Source organism: Ursus maritimus, unplaced genomic scaffold (genome assembly GCF_017311325.1).
Source record: "Ursus maritimus isolate PB19 unplaced genomic scaffold, ASM1731132v1 scaffold_27, whole genome shotgun sequence".
NCBI lineage: Eukaryota > Metazoa > Chordata > Mammalia > Carnivora > Ursidae > Ursus > Ursus maritimus.
The window spans coordinates 26238005-26264790 of NW_024425230.1; the positions used below are offsets into that span (position 1 = coordinate 26238005).

Genomic DNA, 26786 nt, shown 5'->3' on the forward strand with positions numbered 1-26786 from the left:
TTGTGGGGCAGTGTGCTGAGCAGAGCTGCCCTGACGAGGGGCCCACGGCTGCTGCCCTGGACAGGACCTGAAGCCACGGGGCACCAGAGCAGCTGTACCCCACGCTGAGGAGGGTCCCACTGGGCGCCTGTGGGAGAACTGAGGCGGGGCAGCTGGTGGGAACCTCCAGGCACCACAGAGTCGGTCTGTCCTTCTGAGCCACATGCTGCTACCCAGGAGATGGACGAAGAGCGCTCACGCTGCCTTGCCCTTGTGGGAACCTTGGGGCTTCTCCTGGAGGGCTAGGCTTTGCTGTAGGCCATAGCTCCCCTCCCTACCAAGCATGGACAGAGAACGCCCTGCCCTGCAGGCCTAATACTCAGACCTGTGGCTACTGTGTGGACTGATTTCCTCAAGTCCCCAGAAACCTAGAGAAGGCCCCAAAGGCCGCCCAGGTGAGTGTTCCAGGTACAGACCTCCCTCGGCCCCAGGGCAGGCTCTACGGCCTAAGGGTGCCCAGTGAGAAGGGCCAGGGCTCTCCCAACCAGCCTGGTGGGGGTGCCAGCATCACCATGAACCGGGAGAGGCCCTGGCTTCTGCTCTCTGTCCCCGTGGCCTACCCTCTTTTGCTCTCCTCTCTTCTCTGCCCTGGGTTGAAAAGTAAGGATCTGGGTCTTGATCAAGGGACCTACAAGCAAAGATGTGAAGTTTCTCACATGACCCTAGCTCCTTATCAAAACCACTTCCATCTGTCCATGTCAATGGTCCTCAAGATGTGGCTCCTGGACAGGCAACACCCAGTTCCCAGGCTTCACTCCAGACCTACTGACTCACAAACTCTGGGGGTGGGGGCCGGGAAGCTGCATCTTAAGATCCTCTCCTGCAGTGATGCTGACACTTGCGAAGTGAGTGAGGGCCTCAGCTCTAGACCAGATTCACCCGGGGAGGTGTTTAAACCTCCTGTGCCCTCCACCAGCCCCAGCCCCAGCAGCCCCAGCAGCCCCAGCCGCCCCAGCAGCCCCACGGGCCAGATCCATTAAAGCAGAATCCCTGAGCCTGGAGCCAGGCGTCAGAGTTCTCAAAGGTACTCTGATGACTGCAACGTCCAGCCCAGGCTGAGAACCACACCTCGACCAGGCCTGGTCTGTGGGGGCTCTGATTATCCAGTTTTGGTCAGTCCTCATCACTAGCCGGGGGGGGGGGCAGGCATTATCTCCCCATTCTGTAGATGGGAACACTGAGGTTTAGTGAAGTTGATAGCTTGCTCTTAGCTGCACGTACAACCCAGAAGGGCTGACCGCAGCGTGGGCCTCTGGGCTTCTTGACCACGGTCCACTGGTCTTATCTGCCTGGAGCTCCCCGCAGGAAGACAGCTCACGGGGGATGAACACGGCAGGAACCTTAAAAGCTTCTCAGGGTTCTGAGGAGACTGGTGGTGTTGGCAAAGGAAAAGGTTTCACAGTCACATTCAAATTCTTGTCCTGCTTTGGAGCCTTAGGTGGGTAGAGGAGAGGAGTCCCCAGGTGAGTTACAGGACTTGCTCGTAGCAGAAAACAAACGTGGGCTGCCTGAGCGCAGAGCAGAGAACAGGGCCAGGGCATCAACGGTGGGTTCTGGGCAAGGCAGGGAGCCCTGCTTTGGAGACCTCGGGATCTGGGGGGATAGCTCCAGCGATCGGGAAGACAGAGTCTGCAGAGAAACCTGAACTTGGGAATCACTAGCACCTGCGGAGGTGGAGGGGGAGGGGGAGGTGGCTGTAACTGGGGCCCTGGCTGGCTGGCCAGGAGAGGGAGGGGGACTGGGGCTCTCAGGTTTCCTGCGGACGGGGAGGGGGTGTAGCTGGCTGTAACTGGGGCCCTGGCTGGCCAGGAGAGGGAGGGGGACTGGGGCTTTCAGGCTTCCTGAGGATGGGGAGGGGGTGTAGGTGGCTGTAACTGGGGTCCTGGCTGGCAAGGGGCTGGCTGGACAGCAGAGGGAGGGCGACTGGGGCTCTCAGGTCTCTTCAGCTCTTTCTCCCAGCCTGCCTGGCTCTCGAGGGAGGGTCAAAACCCAGCCCTGGGCCTGGCCCCGAAGTGTAACCCAATGCCGGGCTGGTCTGAGTGGAAACCCAGGCTCCCACCCCCACGGGGCCCCCTTCACTTCTGAGCATAGTCCCCTGCCCCGGGAATGCCTCTTCTGGGCCTGCACAAGTGCTGCACTATCTCTGAACCTTGCAAAGCAAAACCCTTCTTCCCTTGTGGTGTTCCCTGGCCCACTAGGGCCCTCCTCTAGAGCTCGCTGCAGTGTGCACTGCCCCACACTGCCGGCGGATCAGAAGCCTGGCCAGCCTCCAAGACCAAGAGCTCACACAGGCCCTGCCCCCAAACAAACACTGAGAGCCTTGGGTTTGAGCCCTCACTGGCGCCTCAGCCTTTGTTTACTCTTCCGTGCAATGGGGCTGAAAACCACCACACTATCACGGCGCCCGTCCCACTGCCTGGGACCACAGCAGATGTCCCGTGACTGTGGCTCCCTGCGCCTTCTCAGAGCCTCATGCGGTGCTGACAACTATTACTGACAGTCAGGGTTTCGGAAAAGGGGCCTTTATTGTACCTCTGCCCACATCAGAAGACTCCCACGTCCAGGCCGGTACCAAAATCACTACTGGTGAAGGCGGCAGGCAGCCTCACCTCTCCCACAGCACACTCCACAGGGACCACAGAACAATTGGGGGATGAGGCATGGCCTTGGGCCTTGAAGGAGGAAGAACGCGGGCACAGGGAGGGAGGAAAGAGCCTGGCGTGTCATGGTTGCTGTGGATAGTCGGGGTGGCTCCAGTGGACAGGGCAAGGAAGGGGCCTGGGAGGCTGGCCAGGGTCCCCACGGGTCAGGGCTGGGGCTTCATCCTGCACCCGCGTCCTGCACCCACCCGCAGGAGGGCTTTGGACTTCTGGTCTGGACAGTTTCATGGCTCTGGAGGGAGGAGGTCCTAGAAGGGTCTTAGGGGATGGCTGCTGAAGGGCCCAGGGACTGGGAGATGTGGACTCCTATCTGGCCTGCCTCCTTGAGGGAGAGACCCCTACGGGTAAACAAAACACCCCCAACTTAGAACTGCATTTGGGGGCGGATGCACCTCACTCCCGACCCAGACAGGACAGGACCCCACTCTCCTGGGCTGCTTCCTGGGATAGGGAGGGGACCTTCCCTCTAGCTGGCGTTTAATGACCCGCCAACTCCGTGCCAAGGCGGGCGCTGGGGCAGGTGGCTGGGGAGGGGGTCGCGTCCAGCCTGGGGCCCAGAGCAAGGAGGCCGAAGGTGGGCGAGGCCGCCGGCGAGAACTCCCCACTGGAAAGCGCTCTCAACGCAAGGGTGGGGAAACTGAGGCTCGAAGTCACGGCCCAAGGTCACGCTTCCAGCTGAAGGCGGGGGCAGGGTCTGCAGCCCGCACGCTGCGCGGAAAGCAGGGGAGGGCGGGCGCCGGCTCACCTGGTAGTTGTCCAGCTGCTCCTCCGTGAAGATGGTCTGCTTGTTACCCATGGCGGCCGCCGCGCCGTCGCCCGGGCGCCGGAGCCCGAGCTCGCGGCCACCCGGACCCGCCCCGCAGCCCCGCAGCCCCGCGGCCCCCGGAGGCGGGAGCGCGACCGCGAACCGGGCGGGGAGAGGCCAGGCGACCCCGCCCCGAGGTGCGGCAAGCCCACCCCGTCAGGGGCCGCCAACTTCCCGCCGCCGAGGTGCTGGCCGCCCTCTTCCCGCCTCCGGCCGGGCGGAGCCGAGACTTCCGGCGGGGCGGGGCCTGGACCGCTAGAGGGGCGGAGCCAGGACCACCAGCGGGGCGGGGCCGGAACTTCCGGCCGGGCGGGGCCTGGGCCATCAGCTGGGCGGAGTCAGGACCACCAACGGGGCGGAGCCAGGACCACCGGCGGTTCGAGCTGGGACTACCAGCGGGGCGGGGCCGGGACGCCCAGCGGGCCGGGGCCTGGACCACTAGAGGGGCGGGGCCGGGACTTCCGGGCAGGAGGAGCCAGGACCACAAGCAGGGCGGGGCCAGGACCTCCACACGGGCGAGGCCAGGACTTCCGTCTGGGCGTGGTCGGAGCCGAGAGTCCCCCGGCTGGGCGGGACCAAGGCTAATGGTAGGCGGGGCCAGACTTCTGGCCAAGGAAGACCGGGGCAGGGTTAGCGAGCATTTGGCCTTCACCGGGGCTGGGGGCGTCCGCGAGGCGAACCCTGGACTGCGGTACCGGCATCCAGGTCTGGCAGCGCGACCTGGGGCCGGCCCTCCAGGGCACAAGAGGGGTCAGTGAGCTGGAGGCCCTCCTGGCCTCTGGCCACTGCCTGGGTAGGGCATCTCGGGCCCTCGGGGTCTCTTAGAGAGGCGGGCAGGATTCGCTAGCCTTTCTTTACATCCTTAGGTACAGACGTGGGACTGGAGAGGGCTTACAGTACTTACTGTGTCGAGAGAAGTGGGACAAAGGCCAGGAAGTTTTCTTGGACTTTTAAGCAAATGCTGAAGACTGCAGCAAATAGAGCCACCAGCAAGTCCTTTCAGGGGTCCAGCCCATACATGTGTTATAGCTAACCCCAGGACAGCTGATTCTACTGGTATCATCTGCATTGTACAGGTGAGGAAACAGGCTGAGAGCCGTTCAGTAGCTCGCCCCGGGTCCCACAGCTGGGAAGTAGCAGACCCTGGGCTGGACTCGGGTGCTAACTCAGCCCGCTGTTCCGCACCTGGACTTCCATGAGCTCAGGATGTTATGCTTTAAAATAGGTGGTTTGTTTCTTTAACCACTTGGGAGGCTCCACTCCCAGGGTTTCTGATCTAGTAGGTCTAGGGTGGTCCAGAATGTGGGGGGGTCTAACCAGGTCCGAGGTGATGCTGGTGCTATAGGCCCCGGACCACACTGAGAATCACTGCTGGAGGTTAGGGGTTCCGATGGGAGCAGGGGTCCCTCCCTCTTTGACAGATAATCCCTGGTGTTTTTACATTTTCCTGTTTGGGGTTTCCCAACATCTTGCCACCTTCAGGTGAGAACAGAAGCCATCACAAGCCACCCTGCTCAAATCCCAAGAGTCATCAGAGGCATAATCCATTGCTATGAGAAAGGCGGGAAGCAATTCAGAAGCCCAGGGGATTGCTGACCAGCCTTCACGTGTACTGGACACGTGTGATGGGGGCCTCCTCCGCAGGAAAGGCGGCAGGATATGTGAGCACAAATTCAGAGAATGTGGAATTTTAGAGCAGAGAGCCTGCGTGAGATTCTCTCCCTTGTTAGAGCTGGGGAGACGGAAGCCCTCGCAGACCAGTCACAGGTTTTCCTTCTTGCTCTTGCATTGCACATTGCCCAGGAGCAGGCCAGAATTCTGTGCTCAGATTCGGCTCCTCCCATGTGTTCCAGGTAGAGAAGCCAGCACCTCTACCAAGAGGACTGTGTTTTCAGTTCTGGGATTCTGTCTTCCTGGGAGATAACTAGAAGCAACCCACCTGAACATCCCCTTAAAACCTTTGTGATCACGATCGCCATTGCCCTAGCTGAACCATTACAACAGTGCGGTGAGGAGGGGCAGGTTACATCCCACGTTACAGTTGAGAAATGCTGGGCTCAGAGAGGCAGAGTGACCTGCCCAGTGCCACCCAGCTAGGAAGGGGCAGCAGGAAGCTCTCACCTCATTCTCTGATTCCAAACCATGTGCTTCCCCTCCTCCCAAATGTGTGTTTGTTTGAAGGGAGGGTGGACAGAGGGAGAAATAACAAACATCGATTACCTACTCTGTGCCCAGGATTGTGCTGGATGCTTTACATTTACCAAATATGATTCCATGAACGCCTCTTAAGTCTGTAGAGTCGGCATTATTACCCATCTCATGGGTGAAGAAATAGTCTCTCTGCTGGTATTGGGTAGGTTTAAGTCTTGATCACACTAAGATGGGGACACGTGGTTACCGCTCTTTAAAGGGGGCCAACTCCTAGTCGACTGCAGTCTTGTAAATGATACAGCACGAGAAGGGAGTGCTGAGAGGTCGCTGAGGATCCCATGGTGGTGCCCGGCACTTTGTAAGCACTCATTAAACATTAGCTTTTTCATTTACGACTCACTCCATAAAGTTTATTTTAAAATTTGGAAGGAAAATAGGAGGGATCGATGCTACGGAAAGCCCAAGGAGTGAACTTGATAGGAGGTAAACCGAGTGAATACAGTAAAACATTAATCTCTCTCCTTTCCCCTGTCCTTCCTCCTTGACTAGCTCTTCTTCTTTGTGATGAAATGTCCTTGACTGCACGTAGTTCTCTGAAACTTGGAGTCTGAGGGGATCTTTATGGTGGAGATGGAGTGTCCTGGGCCTGAGGCCTGGGCAGGACATCTTCTGAAGTAAAGATGCTCCCTGCAGACCTGTCCTTCGTCCTTTGCTGTCCCATCTCTAGTAACTTCTATCAGCTTCAGGGCCCCTCCTGGAATGTCCTACCTCATCTGACTCTTCTCTTAGGGGCAATCCAAACGTCATTCCTCCCTTATCTCTGCTAAGCACTGGTATCTTGGCCTTTCCCGGAACAGCTGCTGTTTATATTCTGTGAGCAGTTACTGGGTCCACCTCAATCTCATACACACATCCCCTGCAACCGCCCATCAAATCTCCATCCCTAGCACTGGACAGTCTGTCTTCTCATTTTCCTGTATCTCCAGCATTTTACACACAGATCTTAATATTTGTGGATGAAGGAATACAGAGTCTGGGGCTAGCTCTTTTGAAGGGGGCAGGTATTATTTCCTCTCAAATGCTAGGGCTCAGGAGGGTTGGCACCACGTCCCATTTGGCTCTATCCCCAGGGTCTCGGACAAGGTCTTAGTAAACACTGAATCAACATTCTTTAAAAGAATACATTTGCTGGACTTGTTCACACGTTGAATCAAGTCACTGCTGCTGGAGGCTCAAGTGACCAAGCCGTTTAGTACAGAGCAAACAGGTGAGCCCACTTTCTCCCTGAATGGCCCCTGTGGGCCTGTTCTGGACCCTCCCCCAGGAGCCATTCTGGATGTGGGAAGTTCCCGGGTGGCCTAGAACGGGACCAAGCCGATGGTGACCGTCCTATTGTTGAGGGAGGCGGGTTAGCCTCCCCTGCAAACGGTCCCATCCATCCTTTCAGGTGCCTTTAAAACCCTCGGAGGCATGACACCCTCCTTCCCTGACCCCAGACTCACCGGTCAGCGCACGCTGCTCTAGCCGGAGTCCCACTGCCTCTAGCACTGTATCCCCATCACTTCGGTCCAAGCCCCCTCACCTCTCCTGGGTCACTGTGCCATGTCTGTCATGAAATGACCAAGGCGGGTCATTCACCCCTGGGTTCGTTCCGCTGCAGATCTGAGTCCTCTCCGGCGGTGAGTGGTAGACATGCAAACAGACTGGACTGGGGGCCACGGACCGTCACTTATTAGCAAAGAGGCAGTCACAGAACCTGCTCTGTGAGCACACAGAGGGCTGAGGACCTGTCCTTTTAGGTGCTGCCACATTCTTCCTTGTTCAAAGATTTAGTCCAAAGCAGAAGCAACAGTATTTGAGGAACAAGACGCAGACAGCCTTCCGTTTGGGATCAGATGACGGCGTCCTCACTCAGCAGCTTGGACCCGAGGCCAGGTGGACATCTAAGACCTAGGACCCATCGAGTCTCGTGCTCTGTCCGTACACGGGCAGAGGCCCCTGGGCAGCACCTCCCGTGTGGGAACCCCACCGTGTGAGCATCCGTGTGCTCATGAGCCAGTCCTCCGCTGCTGGGACGCTCTCATGCCGTGGAGGCATCTGAGGAAGACCTGTGGAGTGTGGGCTTCTGGGCAAGTCCCCGCTGCCTCGGGCAGCCCTTCTGCAACCACAGTCCCCGGGACCTGTTCAGAGGGTCTGTGAGGTCCGCAGTATTATTATCTCCGTCATAGAAAACGTAATTCACTGTTTTCACGCTCATCTTCTCACAAATGAGAGTGGAGCTCTCCAGAGCTTACATGTACAGTAGGACAACAGGTGGAATGAAGCAGCGGACAGGACAGTCCAGTCTTCCAGCAAACTAAGCCACGCTTTAAAGACATCTGCAAACATGTGGAATAATGCCACTCTTCTCACTAAATGTTAATTGTCTTTGAAAATATTCTTTTTCAAAAAAATACCTGAACTAAGCTAACATAGACTGGGGTTACCGTTTAATTATTTAAAACACATTTTAATACAGCGGTAGGGGTCATTTGCAATTTTAACTTATGATAAATATTAATAATCTGTATAAACAAAGTTTGGGGCCTCAAATTTTAAGAGTGAGAAATAGTCTTGAGACCAAAACGTCTGAACACCATCGCTCTATGGTTCAGCAAGCTTTCTCTGTTAGGGCCACATGGGAGAGCTTGGGCTCTGCAGGACCCCCAGCCACACGGTCTGTGCTCCATCTCCTCGCCTCTGCTCTCATGCTGCCATACCAGGCACATGGGCCTAGCTGTGTTCCAGCTAGATGTTACCTACCAGCACTGCAATCTGAATTTTATATAACTGAAGTCCCTCAAAGCGTTATCTTTTGATTTTTATGAGCCATTTAAAAGTGTAAGTGTAAAAATAATTCTTAGCTTTCCAAAAGGAGGCACTGGGCCAAAGCTTGTCCATGGGCTGTAGTTTTCTGTAGTTATGGGTTTCTGTAGTTTCTGTAGTGATGGGTTCAAACCCATACCACACATATACATTACATTATTTAAACTGAAATGTTTAAAGACACTATAACAGCTTTGCCCCTGGTTCCCGGCATGGGGCCCCTGAAACCCTTGTAACTTCCTGGGTGACAGGAGTGTCCTTTGTTCTAATGAGGTGACCCCAGGTGGGCTCCGGTCATGAGGTGACCTCCAGGGGGTCTGGTCATGAGAAAGACCCAGCAGCCACGATCAGAAGTTTGGAATTTTCGGCCCCCCTCCGCATCCTCTTGAGAAGGGAGAGAGGCTGGAAATGGAGCGAATCATTGATCATGCTGACGTGGGGAAGCCCGCATCAAAATCCCACATGTATGAGGTCTGGGAAGCTTCTGGGTCAGTGAACACAACCACGTGCCAGGAGGGTGACGCACCCCAAGTGCATGGGGACAGAAGCTCCTGCCTGTGCTCGGGACCCTCCCAGAGCGGGCTCTGTACCTCTTCCTGTGGCTGTTCACCTGCACTCTTTGTCTTGTCCTCTAATAAACTGGTACGAGCCAGCGCTTCCCTGAGCTCTGCGAGCTGCTCTGGCAAATTCACTGAACCCAAGGAGGGGATTGTGGGCACGTCAGATTTATGGCTGACTGCCAGAAGCACAGGTGACTACTTGGCCTGCCACTAGTGCTGTCTCGGGGAAAGTATGGCAGGACTGAGCCCTTGGCGGGTGGGAGGGACGCTGTCTCTGGGAAGATGGTGTCAGAACGGAGCTGAGTTGCAGGACACCCACTGGGTGCTGCAAACAGTTGCTTGTTGTGGGGAAAACCCCCACATCTGAGACATGGGGGGTGGGGAACAAGACCAGACTACTTCGGGCCTATGCACCATGGCCAGAGCGCTGGCTTTTACTCTGAGACACAGTTGTCGCTGGCGGTTCTGAACAGAGGAGGGTGTATTTGTCTTACACTTCAACAGGATCCCTAAGGCAGGAGATGGACTGGAAGGGGCAAGGGTGGAGGCAGGGAGGCCCGTCTGCAGGCTCCTGCGCTGGTTCTGCCCAGAGGGGACTCTAGACCAGGGAGGGAGCAATGCAGGTGGGAAGTATCTAATTATAGATGTACTTGGAAAAACAGACTCTTCTTACCTGAGCAACAGGGAGACTGGAGGTGGATTTCACCAAGCGGGGAGACTGAGTCAGGACGCAGGTTTCCTGCTAGTCTTGGTTCACACATAGAAAAAAGTGATAGAGCAGAGAAGATATGTTAAATTCGGATATTTATTTTTCTGAACATCAAACTATCAATAATTACAAAGGTATCAAAACGTTTTCATAATGATCATTTTTGAGGGCTGTGTGGTGTCCCGCTCAATTCCTTTACTGTAATTACATGACCACTTCTTGTTAATCATCTAGACTGCTTTTCTTTCAATTAATGAAATTATAGACAATCCTATAATGAGTATCTTTGTGCTGATGGATTTGTCTTTGTGGGTTTCCTCAAGGGATTTTCAGGAATGGATTTACGTATGAGGTGAAAGAACACAGCAGCTCTTGAGACACGCTGCTACACTGTTTTCCAGAAAGGGTGTGGCGACAGCCAGAACTCAAGAGTGCAGCCATCGATTACACAGGACAGGGCATTAGCGTGTTATTCATACTTCCTAATAAAAGGGGTAAAAAAGTTTCTTTTACAATTTTTGCAAACACTTGATTATGGCTAAGGGAGGGCATTATAATTTTTTAAGCAGGCTCCATGCCCAGCGTGGAGCCCAACGCAGGCCTGAGCTCATGACCCTGAGATCAAGACCTGAACTGAAATCAAGAGCTAGATGCTGAACCGACTGAGCCGCCCAGGGGCCCCTACACTGGACATTTTAAAAGTTTCTTTGTGTTTCTTTGGCTATGAACTGATTGTTCAAGTTCCTTGCCCATTTATTTACTAAAGTTCTAATATTTAGGAAAATAAATTAGGGAAACCCTATTGAAATAAATTTGTGCTCCTTTTATAAAACGTAAAAAGAAGCATTTGGTATGTGAATAAATGTATTTTGCTGATTTATTAAAGATTGCTGTCTCGATTAAAAACATTGTCTAGAGTGAAGCACACTTGGATTGGGTAGTGCTGTAGTCACAGACAAGGGCACACCTTCCAGACCCTTCTGAGTGGCAAACAGACGCTGCTATCGCTGGATGCTACAAAGTGCCAGGACAGGACGCAGGGACTTGTCCAGAGGAGAGTGACCTGCATGTTGGAGGAGCTCCAGGATGTCTGAGGGGTTCTGAAGCCTGTGGCCTGGTCCAGGGAATGGCTCCCAGCCGGGGCTGAGGCACCTTTCTGTCTCCCCGATGTCCCTCCTGCTGCTCAGGAGGCAGGAAACACCTTTTGTGGGAGTCGGACTGGGAAACCTCCGAGGTCCGTTTCAGTCCTGAGCACCGGAGCTTCTGAGAATTTGACGCTTTCCTGCCTCCAAGTCTTTGCTGGTACCGGTCCCTTCTCCTGGCCTCATCTCAGGCTGACATCTTAGGTGTTCAAGGACCACTTTAAATTCCATCTTCACAGTGGACTCCTCCCCACCCTGTTCAAAACCCTCCAAGCACCTGTCACTGTCTCAGTGTCTGGTTTCTCCGCCTCTAGACTTGGAGGGTAGGGCTGGCGCTTACTCATTTCTTGTCCTCACAGTGCACCCGATAGGACTCCTCTTGGGAACCCTTGTTGAACAGATGACCCCTCAGTAATTATGTTTCCCAGTATAATGCAGCACCACTGCAGTCCACTGTACCTCAGTTTCCTCATGGGATTGTTGCAGAGATTCAACAGAGATTGGAGAAGGTCACTTAGTCTTTGTTTTATAGTCACTGGGGAGAAAACATGCTGGTTTCTGTTCCAGAAGCAAAGACAGCTGGAGGAAGATCTTCTCAAAGATACACAGCAGGAAAGAATGTGGTAAGGTTCCCCAGGGGAGGTGGGAATCAATTGCGAGGGAGCTCCGAGTAGGGAGAGGGGACAGGGGGGCAAGTCTTGGGGCTTTCCCCAAGGAACCAACACCCCAGCTGTCTTAACAGGTGGCTAGAATTTCGGCAGGTGGGAAGGGGATGAAAGGGCAGTCAGGCAGAGGGAATGGCACGCGTGGGGCGAGTCAAACATGGGAAGCATTTGGGGGCTGGCCAGCAGTCCTACTTGGCTGGCACCCCAGGACTGTGGGGCTGGAAGGAGAGGCAGGAATATGGCTGATAACAGACACTGGGGAGGGGTGACCGCGAGGGAGAGCAGGACGTTCGGGAGCCAGGGTGGTCCTGTGAGAGGGGAGGAGGGCTGGCGGGGGCAGGGCAGGGCGCGCGTGGAGGGGACGGAGGAAGAGGGTCTGTGGACCCTTAAGAGCGGAACGGCCAGGCCCGACGACAGCCAGGGCCAGGGGGAGGCTGGCGAGGTCCCCCGCCCCGCCAAGGCCGCAGGCGTAGCTGCGGTTGGATGTTTTATCTCACGAAGGCCTTGGGCGTCATTTCTCACCTAACCATCACCGGGCAGGGCCGGCAGAGGAAGCCCAGTGTAAGGCGCGCGGCCCTTCAGTCCCCCGGGACGAGGTCCCTCCGGCCACCACCCCCCAGGACGAAGCCCCCCGGCCACTCCCCCTCAACGGGACGAGCCCCCCCCCAGTGCGTCCCCGCACCGCCTGCAGGCTCGCCCGCGCGGCCGTGACGCCCGACGCCGGGGGCCGCGCCGGACCGGACCCAGCGTTCACTACGGACCGCCGGACTTCGGGGGCCACACGTCAGTGACGTTGTCACACACCAACAAGCATCTGTGACGTTAGCGAGCCGTCTCCGTACCTGCACGAGGCTGCAAACTGAGCGGAGCAGCCGTAAACCCTTCTGCCCCGCTGCTGCGCAGCCCGGAGGGCGGGCGGGCGGGCGCTTCCGGCGCACTCTCGCGGGTCACTCGAGAAGCCAGGCGATTGGCAGCGGAGCGTCGGGCTCAACCGGCGGGGAGGCCGGTCGAGAGTGAGGGTCGGCAAATTCGATAGGGGTGGTCCCGAGGGGGCGGGGAACTCCAGTCGACTGCGCGGCGCACTGCTTAGCTGTCGTCGCGGCGCCAGGAGGGACGCGATGGCAGGGCCACTGGATCTCAAGGTAGAGCCGGCGCCGGTGCGGCGAGGCGGGCGGGAGAGGCGGCGGCCGGCGGGCTGGGCGGAGGGTGTGAGCGTACCTCGGCGGGCGCAGACGGTGCGGGTGGCCCTGCGCCCGGACGGCCGCGCCTCAGGCGGGGCCAAGGTCACGGCCGGGCCCGGGTGTCCCCGCGAGCGCCGCGCCGGGGCCGGGCCTGCGTCTGGCGCCCGGGCCGGGGTGGGTGGGTGGCCCGGGTAGAGCGGTGGCCCGAGAGCGGCCGGCGGGGCCGGGGGGGGCGGCTGTCCTGGGCGCGGCCGGCGGGACCAGGGCCCCGGAGCTCGCGGGGGCACCGGGCCCGCCATCGGACGGCGCGGGGTCCCCGCACCCGGGACATCCCACCCCAGCCCCCCCCGCTCTGTCACTGGGGTGAACCCCGCGACCTCGAGGAGAGCTGTCGCTGCCCTTGACAGCTCGGGGCCGGGGCCCCGGGCGGGAGCCGGAAGGGGCGTCAGGGCCCCCCTGCAGTTCCTGGGTTCGTTTCTGTAGACGCTGCCGCTCAAGGTCACACGGGGAGTCGGGGTGGGAACTGGGGGCGGCCCCAGGTGTCCCGCTTCCTAGTTCTCCGTCCCATTCTCCCTACTCCGTGGCCAAGGTCACACACAGATGACAGGCACGGGGAAAAGTAGGCCCTCGGGTCTCCTGTTGCGCTTCCAGAATGGCCCCCTAGAAATCTACCATAAGCAATTCCGTTTTTTTGGTAGAACTTGGTGCTATTTTTCTCCTTTGCTTTGAGCTTAAAGAGCGTCTCAGATCACTGTGATTTAGTGAAAAGAGCTCTAGACTGGACGTCTACACGGGAGACCTAGGTTTGAATCTGCACGATGCTACTGATTGGCTGTGTGACCTTGAGCAAGTTCACATCTCTGAGCTTTGCCCATCTGTAGAATATCTGTACTTGCCTCACGGAGTTGTTTGAGGATTAAATACAATCATGTGAAAGCGTCAGTGCAAGCAGAAGGAACCATGGGTCTGAAGGTTTCCCAGCATTCAGTGTATGTATCTTGCAGTCACTGAGCAGGCAGCGTGGTTCTTGGGCCTCAGTGAGTGGGTTCTACGTGGTGACCCTCTCCAGACCCGGATTTGTGTATGGTAGTCACTGTTCTGCCACATTTGCTCCTGAAGGGAACGTGATTCTGTGTCACTGTCTCAGCAGAAATCAACCCTTTAACCACGGAGTTCACCCCACTTAATACGCGATTCATCTTTGGTAGGTACATGGAGCCGTCAGAGAGGCGGACTAACGCAGCACTGTTGGTAATGGGTGTGCTGGTCGATTTGCTTTGCCTGTAGCGTGGACTGCAAGGAAAAACACGTAGTGGGTGTTCAGAAAGAGTGGGGCTGTGGAATCCGATGAGGTTGTCCCCTGACATGGACTCCTGTGTGGCCCTTGGCCATCATTGTACCTCTGTGGAGCCCGTTTCTCCTTTTAGGGGTTGGAGCACAAGGTGCCTCAGAGCCCCATACCCCAGGATGTTGGGGATGCTGGGCTGATGTTTCAATCAGAGCAGTCCCTCTTTTGGGGTTCCATGTAGGGTTTAATTTGAAAAGGTGGTCTGCAGCTTGATTTTTTTCCCCTAAAGCTTTATTTAGAGAAAATACTAGGTTTCTAAAGACCTTTCTAGTTCTCAAATGCTGTAATTACAACGAGCCAGTTCCCCAGCAGCAAATATTTATTGAGTACCTGCCATACATCCAACACTGTATTTCTATGTTTTTAAGTTGGATTATGAAGGTAATAAAGGAAATGAGGAGCTGTGGATTCCGACGGCCCAGGACCTGAAGTCGGAAGTTCGGTTCACGCTCTACGAGCCTGGCCTTAGTCTCCTTATCTGAGAAGGGCCAGTAATACCTACCTCTCCAGGTTTTATGGAGATGAGATAACATAATGCATGTGCAAGTACATGATAGAGCACAAGACAGTCTCTGCTTTTAAAAAATCTCATTTTACTTACAGTTCTGAGTCATTTTAATGACTTAGATGTATACTGCCTTGTTCTAAGATCACATAAGGAGAGATGACAGACATGGACCAGACTGATAGAGAAAATTGGAGCAAGTTTTAAAGACGTTTGCTGGGATGGGGACTTGTCAGGTAAAAGAGAGGATTGAGGCTGGCTTGTATTTCTCCCAGAAATATTCATTGAGCACCTCCTGTGAGCCCCGTGCTGTTGTAGGCACTGGAGATCCAACAATGAACAAAACATAAAAATCTTTGTGCTTGCGGACTGACATTTTAAATCACTTGTTGGTTGGGTCTTTTGTCCCAAAGACATGGGCCAGTTTTGTATGACTGTCTTCCCCCTCTTTCTTTCTGGGGTGGGGTGGGTAGAGGCACTCATGCGAATTTTATAATGTTCCCAGCACCGAGTAGCTTTCACATGGCCTCTCTTCCAGCGGCCCATCTGTCTGTGGATGAATCACGTTCAAGGATTAAGATTTTTGCCGGTGGTTTTGGTGTAGAGTGTTCTTTTGGGTCTGGCCCTATTTTTTATTTTCAGTCCAGAGAGATGACGGTAGATGCCAGGTTAGAGAATACAGTTCACTCATACCTGCCTGGCTGTCGGTTGGTGTCTCGTTAGCGGATGCCAGTGTGATGGCAAAGGGTCGGCCTTGTGAGAACGGTCCCCAGAAAGGAAGACGAAGCCGGCATATAACAAATGTATCTTTGCTTATGTATCTAGCATGAAAAAAAGTTACCTTTATAACGTAATGAATTTTACGTTACGTCTATGTACCCAATTTCTTAATAGGACTTTGTACCAGTTTTCAATGACTCAGTTATTAAAGTTCAAAGCAACCTTTTAAAATTCTGTTTCTAGTGTCTGAGAGTGTTGAGTAGAGTGATATCTTGGGCTAGTGGGGCTCGGGGGTCGTTTTTCTTTTTTCTGTATCCCCTTTCCTGCCAATTAACAATAATGACCATGTTCAGAAAACATAAAATCTTCATTCTATAGGACACAGGTGTCAAATGGTATATAATAAACTTTGTTAGATTTTTGTTTTTATAAAGTGTAATTACTAAATATTCATGGAAGAATAGGCGTGATGTGTAATTGAAGGAACACTGGACTAGGAGTCGGGAGACCTGAATTCTGGTCTCTGTGGTCACTCTGTGGCTGTAGGCAGATCCTGACCCTGAGACACCGATGTCTCCACCTATATAACGAGTGAGTTGGTCTCTGGAATTTTTAAGGACCCTTCCAGCTCTAAAATCAGTGATAGTTTTCTTAGAGTATGTGTTCCCCCCAAATTGACCCGGTAGTCAAGAATGTTGACATAAAACCTTCCAGATCAACCGATAAAAGTCCAGTGTTTGAGCTAAAAAGGGATATTCTCCCTTCAACATTTTTTGACAACTTATATTCATCAAATCAAACTTGAAAGTATATAGTACTTAGATTTTCAAAGCAAAGATAACCTGAATATTGAGGTTTTCAGTTCTGAGGTGGCTTGTCACATCGAGCTACTACAAGAGAACAGTAGTCCTCAGAAGTTCCTGAACATCTGTGTGCAAACCTGCAGCAGCAGCAGCCGTCAGGAATGGCCTCATCCCCACTCCTCACTGCATGTGGTTTAATTCTGTGCATGACGTTTCTTTGTTGATGTCTATGTAGGTCTCTCGGCTGCTGGGGGCATTCCACAACCAAAAACAGGTGACCAGAGGTTTTGCTGGTGGTGTGAGTATAATTACATCTTTTATTTTTTTCCTTTTAGAAGTTTCTCAAGAAAGATGCTCTGACACATTGATTATATAGTTTTGTTGTCGCCATTTATTTAAAGTTAGGGAAAACTTGCCATACTCATACTGGATGTTCAGATTCTCAGCTAACGGGCATAAACCCATTGGCTCACTTGCACATTTGAGAATTATGTTACAGCTGGCTCTGTAAGCCTATCACATTCGTGTCTTAAAGGGGCCTGGTTAAAAATAGAAATTACCCTTGAGCCTCTTACTTCGTTTCACAATCTCATTTGGGTAAGACAGGTTTTTTTTCGAAACTAGTCCAAGTTGAGAGAAATTGTTGAGAAGCTTCAAACCCGCTTTGCATTTTCATTTTGTGAGCTTCCCTAAAAACAGTGGATTGACCACTATCAGGAATGCCTCCGACCTGTCTGCGCCCTGTGGGCTCACACGTCCTTATGCAGTCCTTGTAGACATGTTAGTGGATCTCCTGTTTCTCATGGAATCTGCTGCTTTTAGAATCCCCAGCATTAGAATTCTCTGCTTTAAAAGCTGATACCACATCTAGAATGCTCTAGAATCTTAGAGCATTCTAAGACTGTGGGTCAGTGACTTCCTATTCGTTTTGGTTTTGCCCCCTTCTTACAGAATCTGATTTGGATTTCATAATTCCTCTACTCCCACAGAATGTCTTACTCTAGGAGGGATTTATAAGGCCGTTGTACCTCTTTTTTCCCACCGACTTTCTGTATCGTGGAAGAAAAGTAGCTTCTTCTGCTGGCCTGATGACATTTATTGTTACGTGATGGGAGGACAGGAAGGAGAAGCCAAGGGTTCTTTTCACTCTGCTTGTGCAAAAGACGCAGAACGAGGCTCGCACTTCAAGCACCAGGCTGGCCACGCTAGCATCTCAGACGCGCCCTGAGCGCTGATGGGACCATCAGTGCTCTCTGCTATGATTTAAGCTGTCCATTTGGTAAAGATATTTGCCTGGTGGGGAGGGGTTGTAGTTGAAAGAAATAAGAAGAGGAACTGAGTTTTTAAAAGATTTCTTCAGTGATACAGAGAAATTCAAAAGTAATTACTCCACCTGCTCATGGATATCAGTGGAAGGCAAAAGACCAGGGACACTTGAATCAGTGATTTTTTAAAAATGTAGCACAGGGTAGCCAGGACTGGAAAAGACCAGGGACCGTTGTCTGGGCCAGACTTCCTGGTGAGAGAAAGTCCCCAGATAATGACACCTGTTGTCTCCAAATGGGGAGGGGGGTCTGAATTAACTCACTGAAATCCTAACATCATTTCCCTTTACACATTTTTTTTCTACGTTTGAAATGCTGGCTTGACTGAAGTCTTTGTAGTAAAGCACTGGCGTTACATTAGAAACACCCTTGTCATTCTGCGTCTAAGTCAGACTCTGCAGGTGTGACCACACTTGCTGTTCTTGTAGGCCACACAGAAACTCTGCGGGGCTCCCCTCGATGACACTTGTCATTGAGGAGCTGGTGTCACAGAGGGACGCAGGACAGTGGGGACCCCCTTGTGATTGGAAGTCTGAGGTTCTCTGAGTTCTAGAACAGACCGCAGCAGTCTCCTGGGAACGTGCCTGAAAGTGATTTTTAAGCCTGAGCAGGTTGGGTGAAGACCTAACGTTCCAGGATCCCAGTGGAGAGGAGAGCAGGTGCCTTCATAGGAAGCCGTCTGAATTCCAGTGAGAGAACACTGTGGAAATTTTGTTCTCTTTGGTTGCAGAGACTTGAATTAATTGGTCTCTGTAGCTTGTCAAAAAAACAGTATCAATTGGGGGTCTACCTAGTAGTTTATTTTTGTTTTATCTAAAGAGCATCATGTTTTTAAAGCCTCTGAACTCAGGCGCAGAGTGGAGTTGAGTCTCGTCTCGCCTCCATTTTGGGGAGCTCTTGGGAGGACGTCTCTTTTCCTGAAGGCCTTCGGGTCTTCTTGAGGCCCCTCTACCATGAGCTGGATTTTTCTGTCAGTGGTATTCGTTCCGTACCTTCAAAATTAACCCTCGCTGTCCTCTTTGGTGACTTCTTACGCCAGGTTCAGACAGTCACTCTGATTCCAGGAGACGGCATTGGCCCCGAGATCTCCGCCGCAGTGATGAAGATTTTTGATGCCGCCAAAGTAAGTGTCCGTACAAAATGCCTGTAATCGTTTAATCGTTTGTTGGAAACTCCGTGGGCAGTTTTAATCGTTTGTTGGAAACTTCGTGGGCAGTTTTAATCGTTTGTTGAAAACTCCGTGGGCAGTTTTAATCGTTTGTTGAAAACTCCGTGGGCAGTTGGAGTCTGTGAACTCCCAGGATAACTGTGAAGCGGAAGGTGTCGCCCGTCTCCACGACCCTGACGTCAGTGCCGCTTGCTGCCACCGCGGTGGACGGGAGCGGTGCGCGGGCTTCGTCGTGCGTGGAGTCACGAGTCGTGCCGCCGGGCGCGCGGGGCTGAGCCCTGCCGGTCCCCTGTCTGCCTCAGACTGGCCGTCCTGCCAAGAAGACTAGAACCGAGATTTCAAAAACCATACAGGAGATCCTGAAAGATTAAAAAAGTTCCCGCTGTGGTATTACCGTCAAGTACGAGGGACGATCGTGCTAAGGGCCCAGCCTTCGCGCGGTGGCATTTTTAAATGCTTTGGTTTGGGGAAGACGGGAAAGTTGGGCTCTGCTTGCCGGCTCCCTTTATCATCGCCGCGAGCTGCTGGGCGGGGTCGGGCTGTCACGATGCGATGGCTGTAGGATAGGGACTGGATGGGTTTTCACCGCACACACGTCGTTCTCCTAAGCACCGGTCGTGCGGAGGGGCTGGTGCCGCTCTCGTGGCAGATCGCGCGCCCGCTGTAAGCGCCCGGGGACAAGGACCGTGCCGCCCCCGGTTGGCGCCTGCCGTGCGGGCTTCGGGGCGCACACGGGGAAGGAGGGGACACTGGCGCATGGCTGCGTGGGTTACGTGCTGTGTCTGGGTTTTTTTTTTTTTTTTAAAGATTTTATTTATTTATTCGACAGAGATAGAGACAGCCAGCGAGAGAGGGAACACAAGCAGGGGGAGTGGGAGAGGAAGAAGCAGGCTCATAGCGGAGGAGCCTGATGTGGGGCTCGATCCCATAACACCGGGATCATGCCCTGAGCCGAAGGCAGACGCTTAACCGCTGTGCCACCCAGGCGCCCCTGTGTCTGGGGTTTTTAAACAGCTTCACTGAAATACAACTGACAGACCACACGGTCCGCTGGTTCGCGGGTGAGGTCCGAGTCCGCGGTCTGTAGTGCACGCACACAGCTGTGCGGCCAGCTCCGTGCTCTAATTTTAGACCATTATCACCCCCCAAACAGAAACCTTACCCTCGTTAGCACTCGCTGCCCATCCCCTCCCTCCGCCGGCCCCAGGTCACCACTCGTCTGCTTTCTGTCCACACACTGGCCTCTCTGGACACTTCATATGAATAGTCTCCTACCACGTGGTCTTTTAGGATCGGCTTCCGTCACTTAGCATGTGACTTCTGGGTTCACACCCGTGTCAGTGCTCTGCCATGTTTCTGCAACGGTATTTCTCCTCTCCTTGCGATACTCTGACTATGGCCACGGTAAGAGTTGTGAGGAAAATAATGGGCAGGTGGCAGCTCAGCGCAGACTGGACAGGGTAGCACGGGGAGGCCCTCTGGGCGCACTAGGGAATGACGTCTCTTCTTGTGTGCCAGAACTTTCTGGACCTGTATTGTACGTTGTCAGCAGCTCACCCAGAGTTGACAAAGTATGTCGCTGTAGTGTGCGTGCCAGTCCCCCCGGCCTGCAGCTCACTGTGCTCTGTGTCACGGCATCTAGGCGCCCATTCAGTGGGAGGAACGGAATGTCACCGCCATTCAAGGACCTGGAGGAAAGTGGATGATCCCTCCCGAAGCCAAAGAGTCCATGGACAAGAACAAGATGGGCTTGAAAGGTAGTGGTTGTGGTGGCTGTTGTGGATTTCTGCCGCCGATGTTATGTGTTTGAGAGCCGATGCGTCTGAGCTCAGCGAGGCCTGACCGCGGTAAAGCAAACCATCCTTACGAGGCAGCTTACTTCTTTCCTCTTCAGAATGTTTTCACTGGCGTGTAGCTGACACAGTCACGTTCGTTTCAGGTGCACAACGAAGAGATTCGCCTTCTCTGCTCCTCATGTTGTGCTCCCCACAGGAGGCAACTTCCCTATGGGGACACTGTTTTTACCTCGGGACGTAGTTTTCCCCACTAAGAACCTTAAAGGGTTACTGGCCTGTGTCGAATGAAAGTGTGTATTTATGTTCACGTAGATTTATCTTTTGCACACTTCTCACGTTTTTATTATTTTAATTACTGCATGCTTCAGGTCCTGGTTCGAAATGTGGGCATGTGCCCGATTCCCATTCAGCAGAGCTCTAAGTGCAGACGGGTGCAGGTTTGAGTCTCATCTCTGCCACTTACCGCTGGGAGGCTTGGGCACGTTTCTTACTCTTGCTTTTGTTTTCTTCTCTTCCCTTTTATTTTGTTTTTTAACTTTAAAGATTTTTATTTATTTATTTGGCAGAGAGAGAGAGCACACAAGCAGGGGGTAGGGTAGAGGGAGCAACAGACTCCCAGCGGAGCAGGGAGCCCGACTCGGGACTTGACCCAGGACCCTGGGATCATGACCTGAGCCGAAGGCAGACGCTGCACTGAGCCACCCAGGCGCCCCTTCCGTTCATTTTTGAATGGCAGCAAGAGTGTTGTTACCTCGTAGGTGGTGGTGGGGGTTAGACGCTGCCGAGCCCGGTCCTCCCCGCGGAGGTGTACGGCGTTACTAAGGAGTGCAGTCATGTTCCCGAAAGCCTCCGGGGAATTCTTCCTCCTTGGTTTGAATCAGGGAGGGGGTAAAGTCAGAGACAGACACCTTCTGCACGGTGGCCCAGGTGGGGTAGCGGGTGACCTGGGAGCGCACGCGGAATGACTGCCCACTAGCGACAGCCGTGCTTCGAAGCAGAGCACCTGTCTGTCCTTTCAGGTGACCTTGCTCGGTGGTAAAAGTGGCCCTTGGTTCATAGGCTTGCATGGTACAGGCGTCACTCAGCACTTCTCATCCTAACTAAGCTCCCATGGAAAAGCGAAACAAGGAAAAATTGGAATTGCAAGTAAATAGTCTGTACTTGCACCCAGGACGTGTCCCGTTGTCACTGGGGGCTCTTCTTTACTACAGGCCCTTTAAAGACCCCAATAGCAGCTGGCCACCCGTCTATGAATCTACTGCTGCGTAAAACGTTTGACCTTTATGCCAATGTCCGGCCGTGTGTCTCGATCGAGGGCTATAAAACCCCTTACACGGACGTGAACATCGTCACCATCCGGGAGAACACAGAAGGAGAATACAGCGGCATTGAGCACGTGGTACGTTCATCTCAGACACTTGGACTCGCACTTGGGACAGCCGTGCAGATTCCCGGTTGTCGGCAACACCTCGCAGACACGGCTCCCCGTGACCTCTGTGCGGTGGGGGCTCGGGCCGGGCCTGGGGCGGGCCCTCTGTGGGGAGTTTGAATCCTCCCGCTCACAGGCGTCTTCTTGGGCAGGGCCACCTCTGCACCTCAGTTATCCCCATCCGTGCAGTGGGCCTTACGGGGCGGGCGTTACTGACCCCACGATGCCCGCGGCCCGCGCCGGCCATCCCAGTGAGGCGCCCCGCTCCCCCCAGATCGTCGACGGGGTCGTGCAGAGCATCAAGCTCATCACCGAGGAGGCGAGCAGACGCATCGCGGAGTTCGCCTTCGAGTACGCCCGCAGCAACCACCGGAGCAACGTCACGGCCGTGCACAAAGCCAACATCATGTGAGTCCCCGGCCGGCCGGAGCCCTGCTTGCTGTGCTTCCCTTTCTCCTCCGCAGTCAGCGGGGCAGGCGTCTCTGAGCAGATCAGGGAGGCACGAGGGCCTGGGTGTCATCAGAGCAGGACGCCGGAGACTGGATCCCCAGCTGCTGTGGCCGCTCAGCCGGGGCCACGCAGGTCAAAGGGCAGGTGCGCTTCTGCTGTCCGAGTAGACCGGGGGAGCGACTCTGACACAGCCACACGCTGGGGGCTGCGCGGGCGACCTCCTGCTTGCCCCTCTCGCCCAGGCCACGTGCAGCAAAAGGGCTCGAGCGTGTACGATGGTACAGCCATTAAAATGAGTCCGTTTTCACATTTTCTTATTAATAGATGTTTCTTCATTTTTGCGGGACAAAACTATTAAAAATAATAGTCTTTATTATGATCAGACTATTTTACATCTTTATGTCCTTTTGTGCTTCTAGAAATATCCCCAAACGTTTTCAGTTTGCGTTTTATTAACTGCCTGAAAAATAATTTTACTGTGATTGAAATCAGACGTCTGGGCTTCTGGAACTAACATTTCTTGAACTTAACTTTTCTGTCTGACCTGGTCCTTTTCTTTCTGCAAGTCTTTCTTTCAACAATTTTTATTTGATTAAATACAGGCGAATGTCAGATGGGCTTTTTCTGCAAAAATGCAGGGAAGTTGCTGAAAACTGTAAAGATATTAAATTTAATGAGATGTACCTTGATACAGTATGTCTGAACGTAAGTATAAACGCTTGCTCACCTGCTGCCCTCTGTGGCGTGTCGGGGGTGCGGCCGCGCGCCCATCGCTAAACGTATGTGCATTCCTCGCAGATGGTCCAGGACCCGTCCCAGTTCGATGTTCTTGTTATGCCAAATTTGTATGGAGACATCCTTAGGTGAGTCCAGCTGTACCTTGTGGTCTATAATTTATTTATAAATGTCCCAAAATGAATGTGGCTTAAGAAGTTTTATTCCGATATTAAAAGGCACAGCGTGTGTCGGATGAGTCGGACCCTGGCGATTTGGTGGTGATGTCAGTGATCTTGTTGGATGCGTGGTTCACTGATTTGCCAAATTGGCTCTGGGCTGTCGTTCTCTCGTGGTCTGTCCCTCTTCCCATTCTGGGGTGTTTTGTCAGTTGATTGATTTCAATGTGTTACTATGTATAGCAAGTGGGTGCTCATTTTTACACAATTTTTGTGGCTTTTGACATAATTTCAGACTTAACAGAAAATTGCAAGATAGTATAAGGGACTCCTGTGTCCCCGGCCCGCACAGCCCACCCCTGCTAGCGTTACTTCTCCCTCTCTTCCCCTCGCCCTGCCTTCCTCCTGCTGGTGCCCCCCCACCCACCACATACACAGAGTTGGCCACTATTCCTTCTGCCTCTGCCAGTCGGCATTCTGCTGCGAGATCAGCTCCCTTCTCTTGCATTTATGTCAGTTTGACGCGTGGGTATAACCGTGAGTTCTGTCCATCACAGCCATCATTTCTGTTGGCCAGCGCGTGTCCCCTGAGCTGCTGTATCCTCTGGATGCCCCCCCGCCCCCCGTCTGCTTTCTGGCAAGTGAGCTGCCTCCGGCTCGTCCTGTGTTTTCCAAACTGTGGTCTCAGATCAGCCGTTTCTCCAAGGAGCCCTGGTTCCCTCTGGTGGAGAATGGTATTGAAAATCCAAAGTCTGGGCGCCTGGCTGGCTCAGTCGGTGAAGCGTCTGCCTTCAGCTCAGGTCATGACCTCAGGGTCCTGGGATCGAGTCCCGTTTCGGGCTCCCTGGGAGCCTGCTTCTCCCTCTCCCGCTCCCCCTGCTTATGCTGTCTCTCCCTCTCTCTCTGTCAAATAAATAAAATCTTTTAAAAAATACTAAATAAAATCCAAAGTCTGGGTGAGGTGTTTCATTCTTCAGAACACTCTGAAATGTTTTTCTGCCCCCAGTGACCTGTGCGCGGGACTGATTGGAGGTCTTGGTGTGACACCAAGTGGCAACATTGGAGCCAACGGGGTCGCGATCTTCGAGTCGGTAAGGCCCCGGGTGACCTGTAAAGCAGAGTTCAAGTAGGAATGGCTCGAGGGCCGGGACGGGTTATCTGCACGAATATGGTTCAACTGTTGAGTTTTCCCGGGAGTCGAAAGAAAATGATGCTTTCTTTAGGTTTTTTTACATAAGGTTGGTTTATTCATTCATTTCCCCCTTCTTTATTTTGTATCATTATTTATTATGTCTCTTTCCTCAGTTACAACATTTTATCAGAAGTTGGAAAAGATAGTCCGTATTTTTGCACTTTTCCCCCGTGGCTTTAGCTCTTGGCTTTTCCGAGGCTTTACTTCCCGGCCCCATGTCTGATTAATGAGGACACGTGACGGGCGCAGCGTCCCCGGGAGAGGGCTGTTTGCTGTCCCCCTGACCGCGTGTGCTCCTCTGGCAGGTTCACGGCACCGCCCCGGACATCGCGGGCAAGGACATGGCCAACCCCACGGCCCTGCTGCTCAGCGCCGTGATGATGCTACGCCACATGGGGCTTTTTGACCACGCCGCGAGGGTCGAGGCCGCGTGCTTTGCTACGATTAAGGATGGAAAGGTATCGGTCGTCTTCTTGCACATACTGTGTCCGGGTGAAGGCAAGAGGCGTTGGCTTCCCGAGCACACGTGCGTGCGTTCTATGGAGAGAGGAGCCGCGGCTCGGGGGCCAGAGCCAGTGAGGCCTCGATGTCCTGTTGTCAGCGCATGTATGGGCCAGGTCCCTGCTGCTCCCCCGAGCAAACCCGTGTCATGCACCTGATAAGGTCTGCGGAGTCTACCACGGCGAGGGGAGCTAAGGTCAAGGCCGTGGGGGCAGGTCCAGATCAGATGTGCAGAGACGTGGGGCTCCACGTGTGTGCTGAAAGGGAAATGGAACTTTCATAGAAGTGATCATCGTGGCTAATAAGCTAAGTATTGGTGATACACATCATCTCCGTAGGCCTCTGCTGCTCTGTTACGACTAGGCCCCGTTTCTAGGTGAGGGAACCGGGCACGGAGACACGGGCGGACTTGTCCAAGGTCCCACAGCTCCAGCATGGCGGCTGCGACTCACAGTCCGGCTGGAACCCAGCGAGCTTCGTTGTTCTGAGCATGGCTGGAGAGCGAGGCTGGGCCTCAAAGGCATAGGATCTGTTTTGTGAAGCTTTACTGCAGAGCCCAGCAGAGCTGCCCCGAGTCCACGGTGGCCCTTGGAATCGGCAGGATGCAGTGGGACAAGAGAACTGAATGTCTCGGGGTCCTTTTGGGAGGGAAGGGAGGACAAGGTATCAGGACCCAGGGGCCGTGAGGGAGCATTTCTCTTCGAAGGAGGAGAGTCGGAGAGCTAGTGACTCAGGGGCGCCTGGCCGGCTGCCTCCGCGGAGTGTGAACCTCCCGGTCTGCGGCTCATGAGTCAAGCCCCACGTGATTCAGATATTACCTTAATTCGTTTCTCAGCTTCCAAAATAGCTCAAAGTATGTTTTTTAAACTTTAAAAATTCCCCAAGGGATTTATGCTTCGTTTAAATGTCCATAATCAAATGTTACGGTCTGTACGGACAGAGGGAAACTTTTGGAAAGCCTCCCTCCTTCCGTCGCTGAGAGCATCTCGTCCCCTCCAGGGTGTTTTGTGGGTGCTACCTGGGCCCCGGTCGTCCTGGGTGGGGGCCTCGCTCTCCGTGCGGGGCGGGGGGAGCCAGACCTGCTCGGCCGCATCTCACCGGGGGCTTCCCGTAAAGACAGCCTGGCTTCGCTCTAGCGTGTGGATGCATTTATCTTTGCTTTTTCCTTTTCCCAGAGCTTAACAAAAGATTTAGGAGGCAACGCAAAGTGCTCCGACTTCACGGAGGAGATCTGCCGTCGGGTACGAGATTTGGATTGAGGCTCCTGTGAGTGGCGTCTGTGGCCGTCACTCCCAGCGGCCGCCACAGGCACCTCCATCGCGCACACGTTTGGTTCGCTTCTTTCCTGACAGTGCACTCGTAGACGTGGCCTTTTCTGAACAAAGTCTGTGCAGGTGACGTCCCTAGGCCGGCTTTCAGAGGACCTGCCCCAAGTGCTTGTTTTATTTATTCTGTGTCTATCCGATATGTGTTTTTTTGTAAACTCTAAGTGGACTGTATCGTTTGCCATGTTAATCATTTTACACTTTGGTTAAAACGGTTTTTCCTCAGCTGTAAATACGATACAGAATTGATAAGAGAAAACATAACTTTTTAAAGAAAACCCTGTTTTCCTTGGTTTATGAAAAATGTAATAGATGCAAAGTAGACTATTGACAAGATGATATTCTTATAAAGCTAAACGGGCACGGGAGAGGTTTCCTGGAAGTTTCAGATCCAAACCAGTGAATACGGCATATTTCTTAGCGATGTGGGCGGTAGGCAGGTGCGTCCTTCAACCTGAATTACTGAGTATGAATAAAATCTTCAAGAATACGTACGAGAGGTGCAATTTCTGTTAATAAGACACGGGCAGTGTATTGGCTACAGAGACACATGG

At 53.6% G+C, this 26786-nt stretch overlaps 2 protein-coding genes across 6 annotated transcripts in view; one reads left to right on the forward strand and one right to left on the reverse strand.

The window, feature by feature from the left end:
* The window catches only part of CIB2 (calcium and integrin binding family member 2), a 24837-nt gene extending 12369 nt beyond the window's left edge, over positions 1 to 12468 (reverse strand). For 2 of the 5 annotated variants that reach the window (XM_040642912.1, XM_040642911.1), the window contains exons 1-2: positions 12439 to 12468; positions 9754 to 9827 (exon numbers count right to left, since the gene is read on the reverse strand). Coding sequence is in view for 2 of the 5 variants with exons in the window: in XM_040642910.1 (XP_040498844.1) it covers positions 3445 to 3495 (51 nt within the window). In the remaining 3 variants the exon portion in view is untranslated. Of the gene's footprint in view, positions 1 to 3444; positions 3578 to 9753; positions 9828 to 12438 lie in introns of those variants that run through there. The other 3 variants (XM_040642910.1, XM_040642909.1, XM_040642914.1) reach the window with 2 other exon arrangements.
* IDH3A (isocitrate dehydrogenase (NAD(+)) 3 catalytic subunit alpha) lies at positions 3494 to 26722 on the forward strand. Its single transcript, XM_040642616.1, has 13 exons — positions 3494 to 3641; positions 12137 to 12379; positions 12500 to 12951; positions 16389 to 16451; positions 18518 to 18601; positions 20289 to 20403; positions 21654 to 21841; positions 22146 to 22279; positions 22924 to 23026; positions 23120 to 23184; positions 24221 to 24305; positions 24712 to 24864; positions 26083 to 26722. Exons 1-13 carry the CDS (start codon positions 3494 to 3496, stop codon positions 26164 to 26166), a joined length of 1917 nt encoding a protein of 638 aa, XP_040498550.1. The 3' UTR covers positions 26167 to 26722.
* Positions 26723 to 26786: the final 64 nt, after the last annotated feature.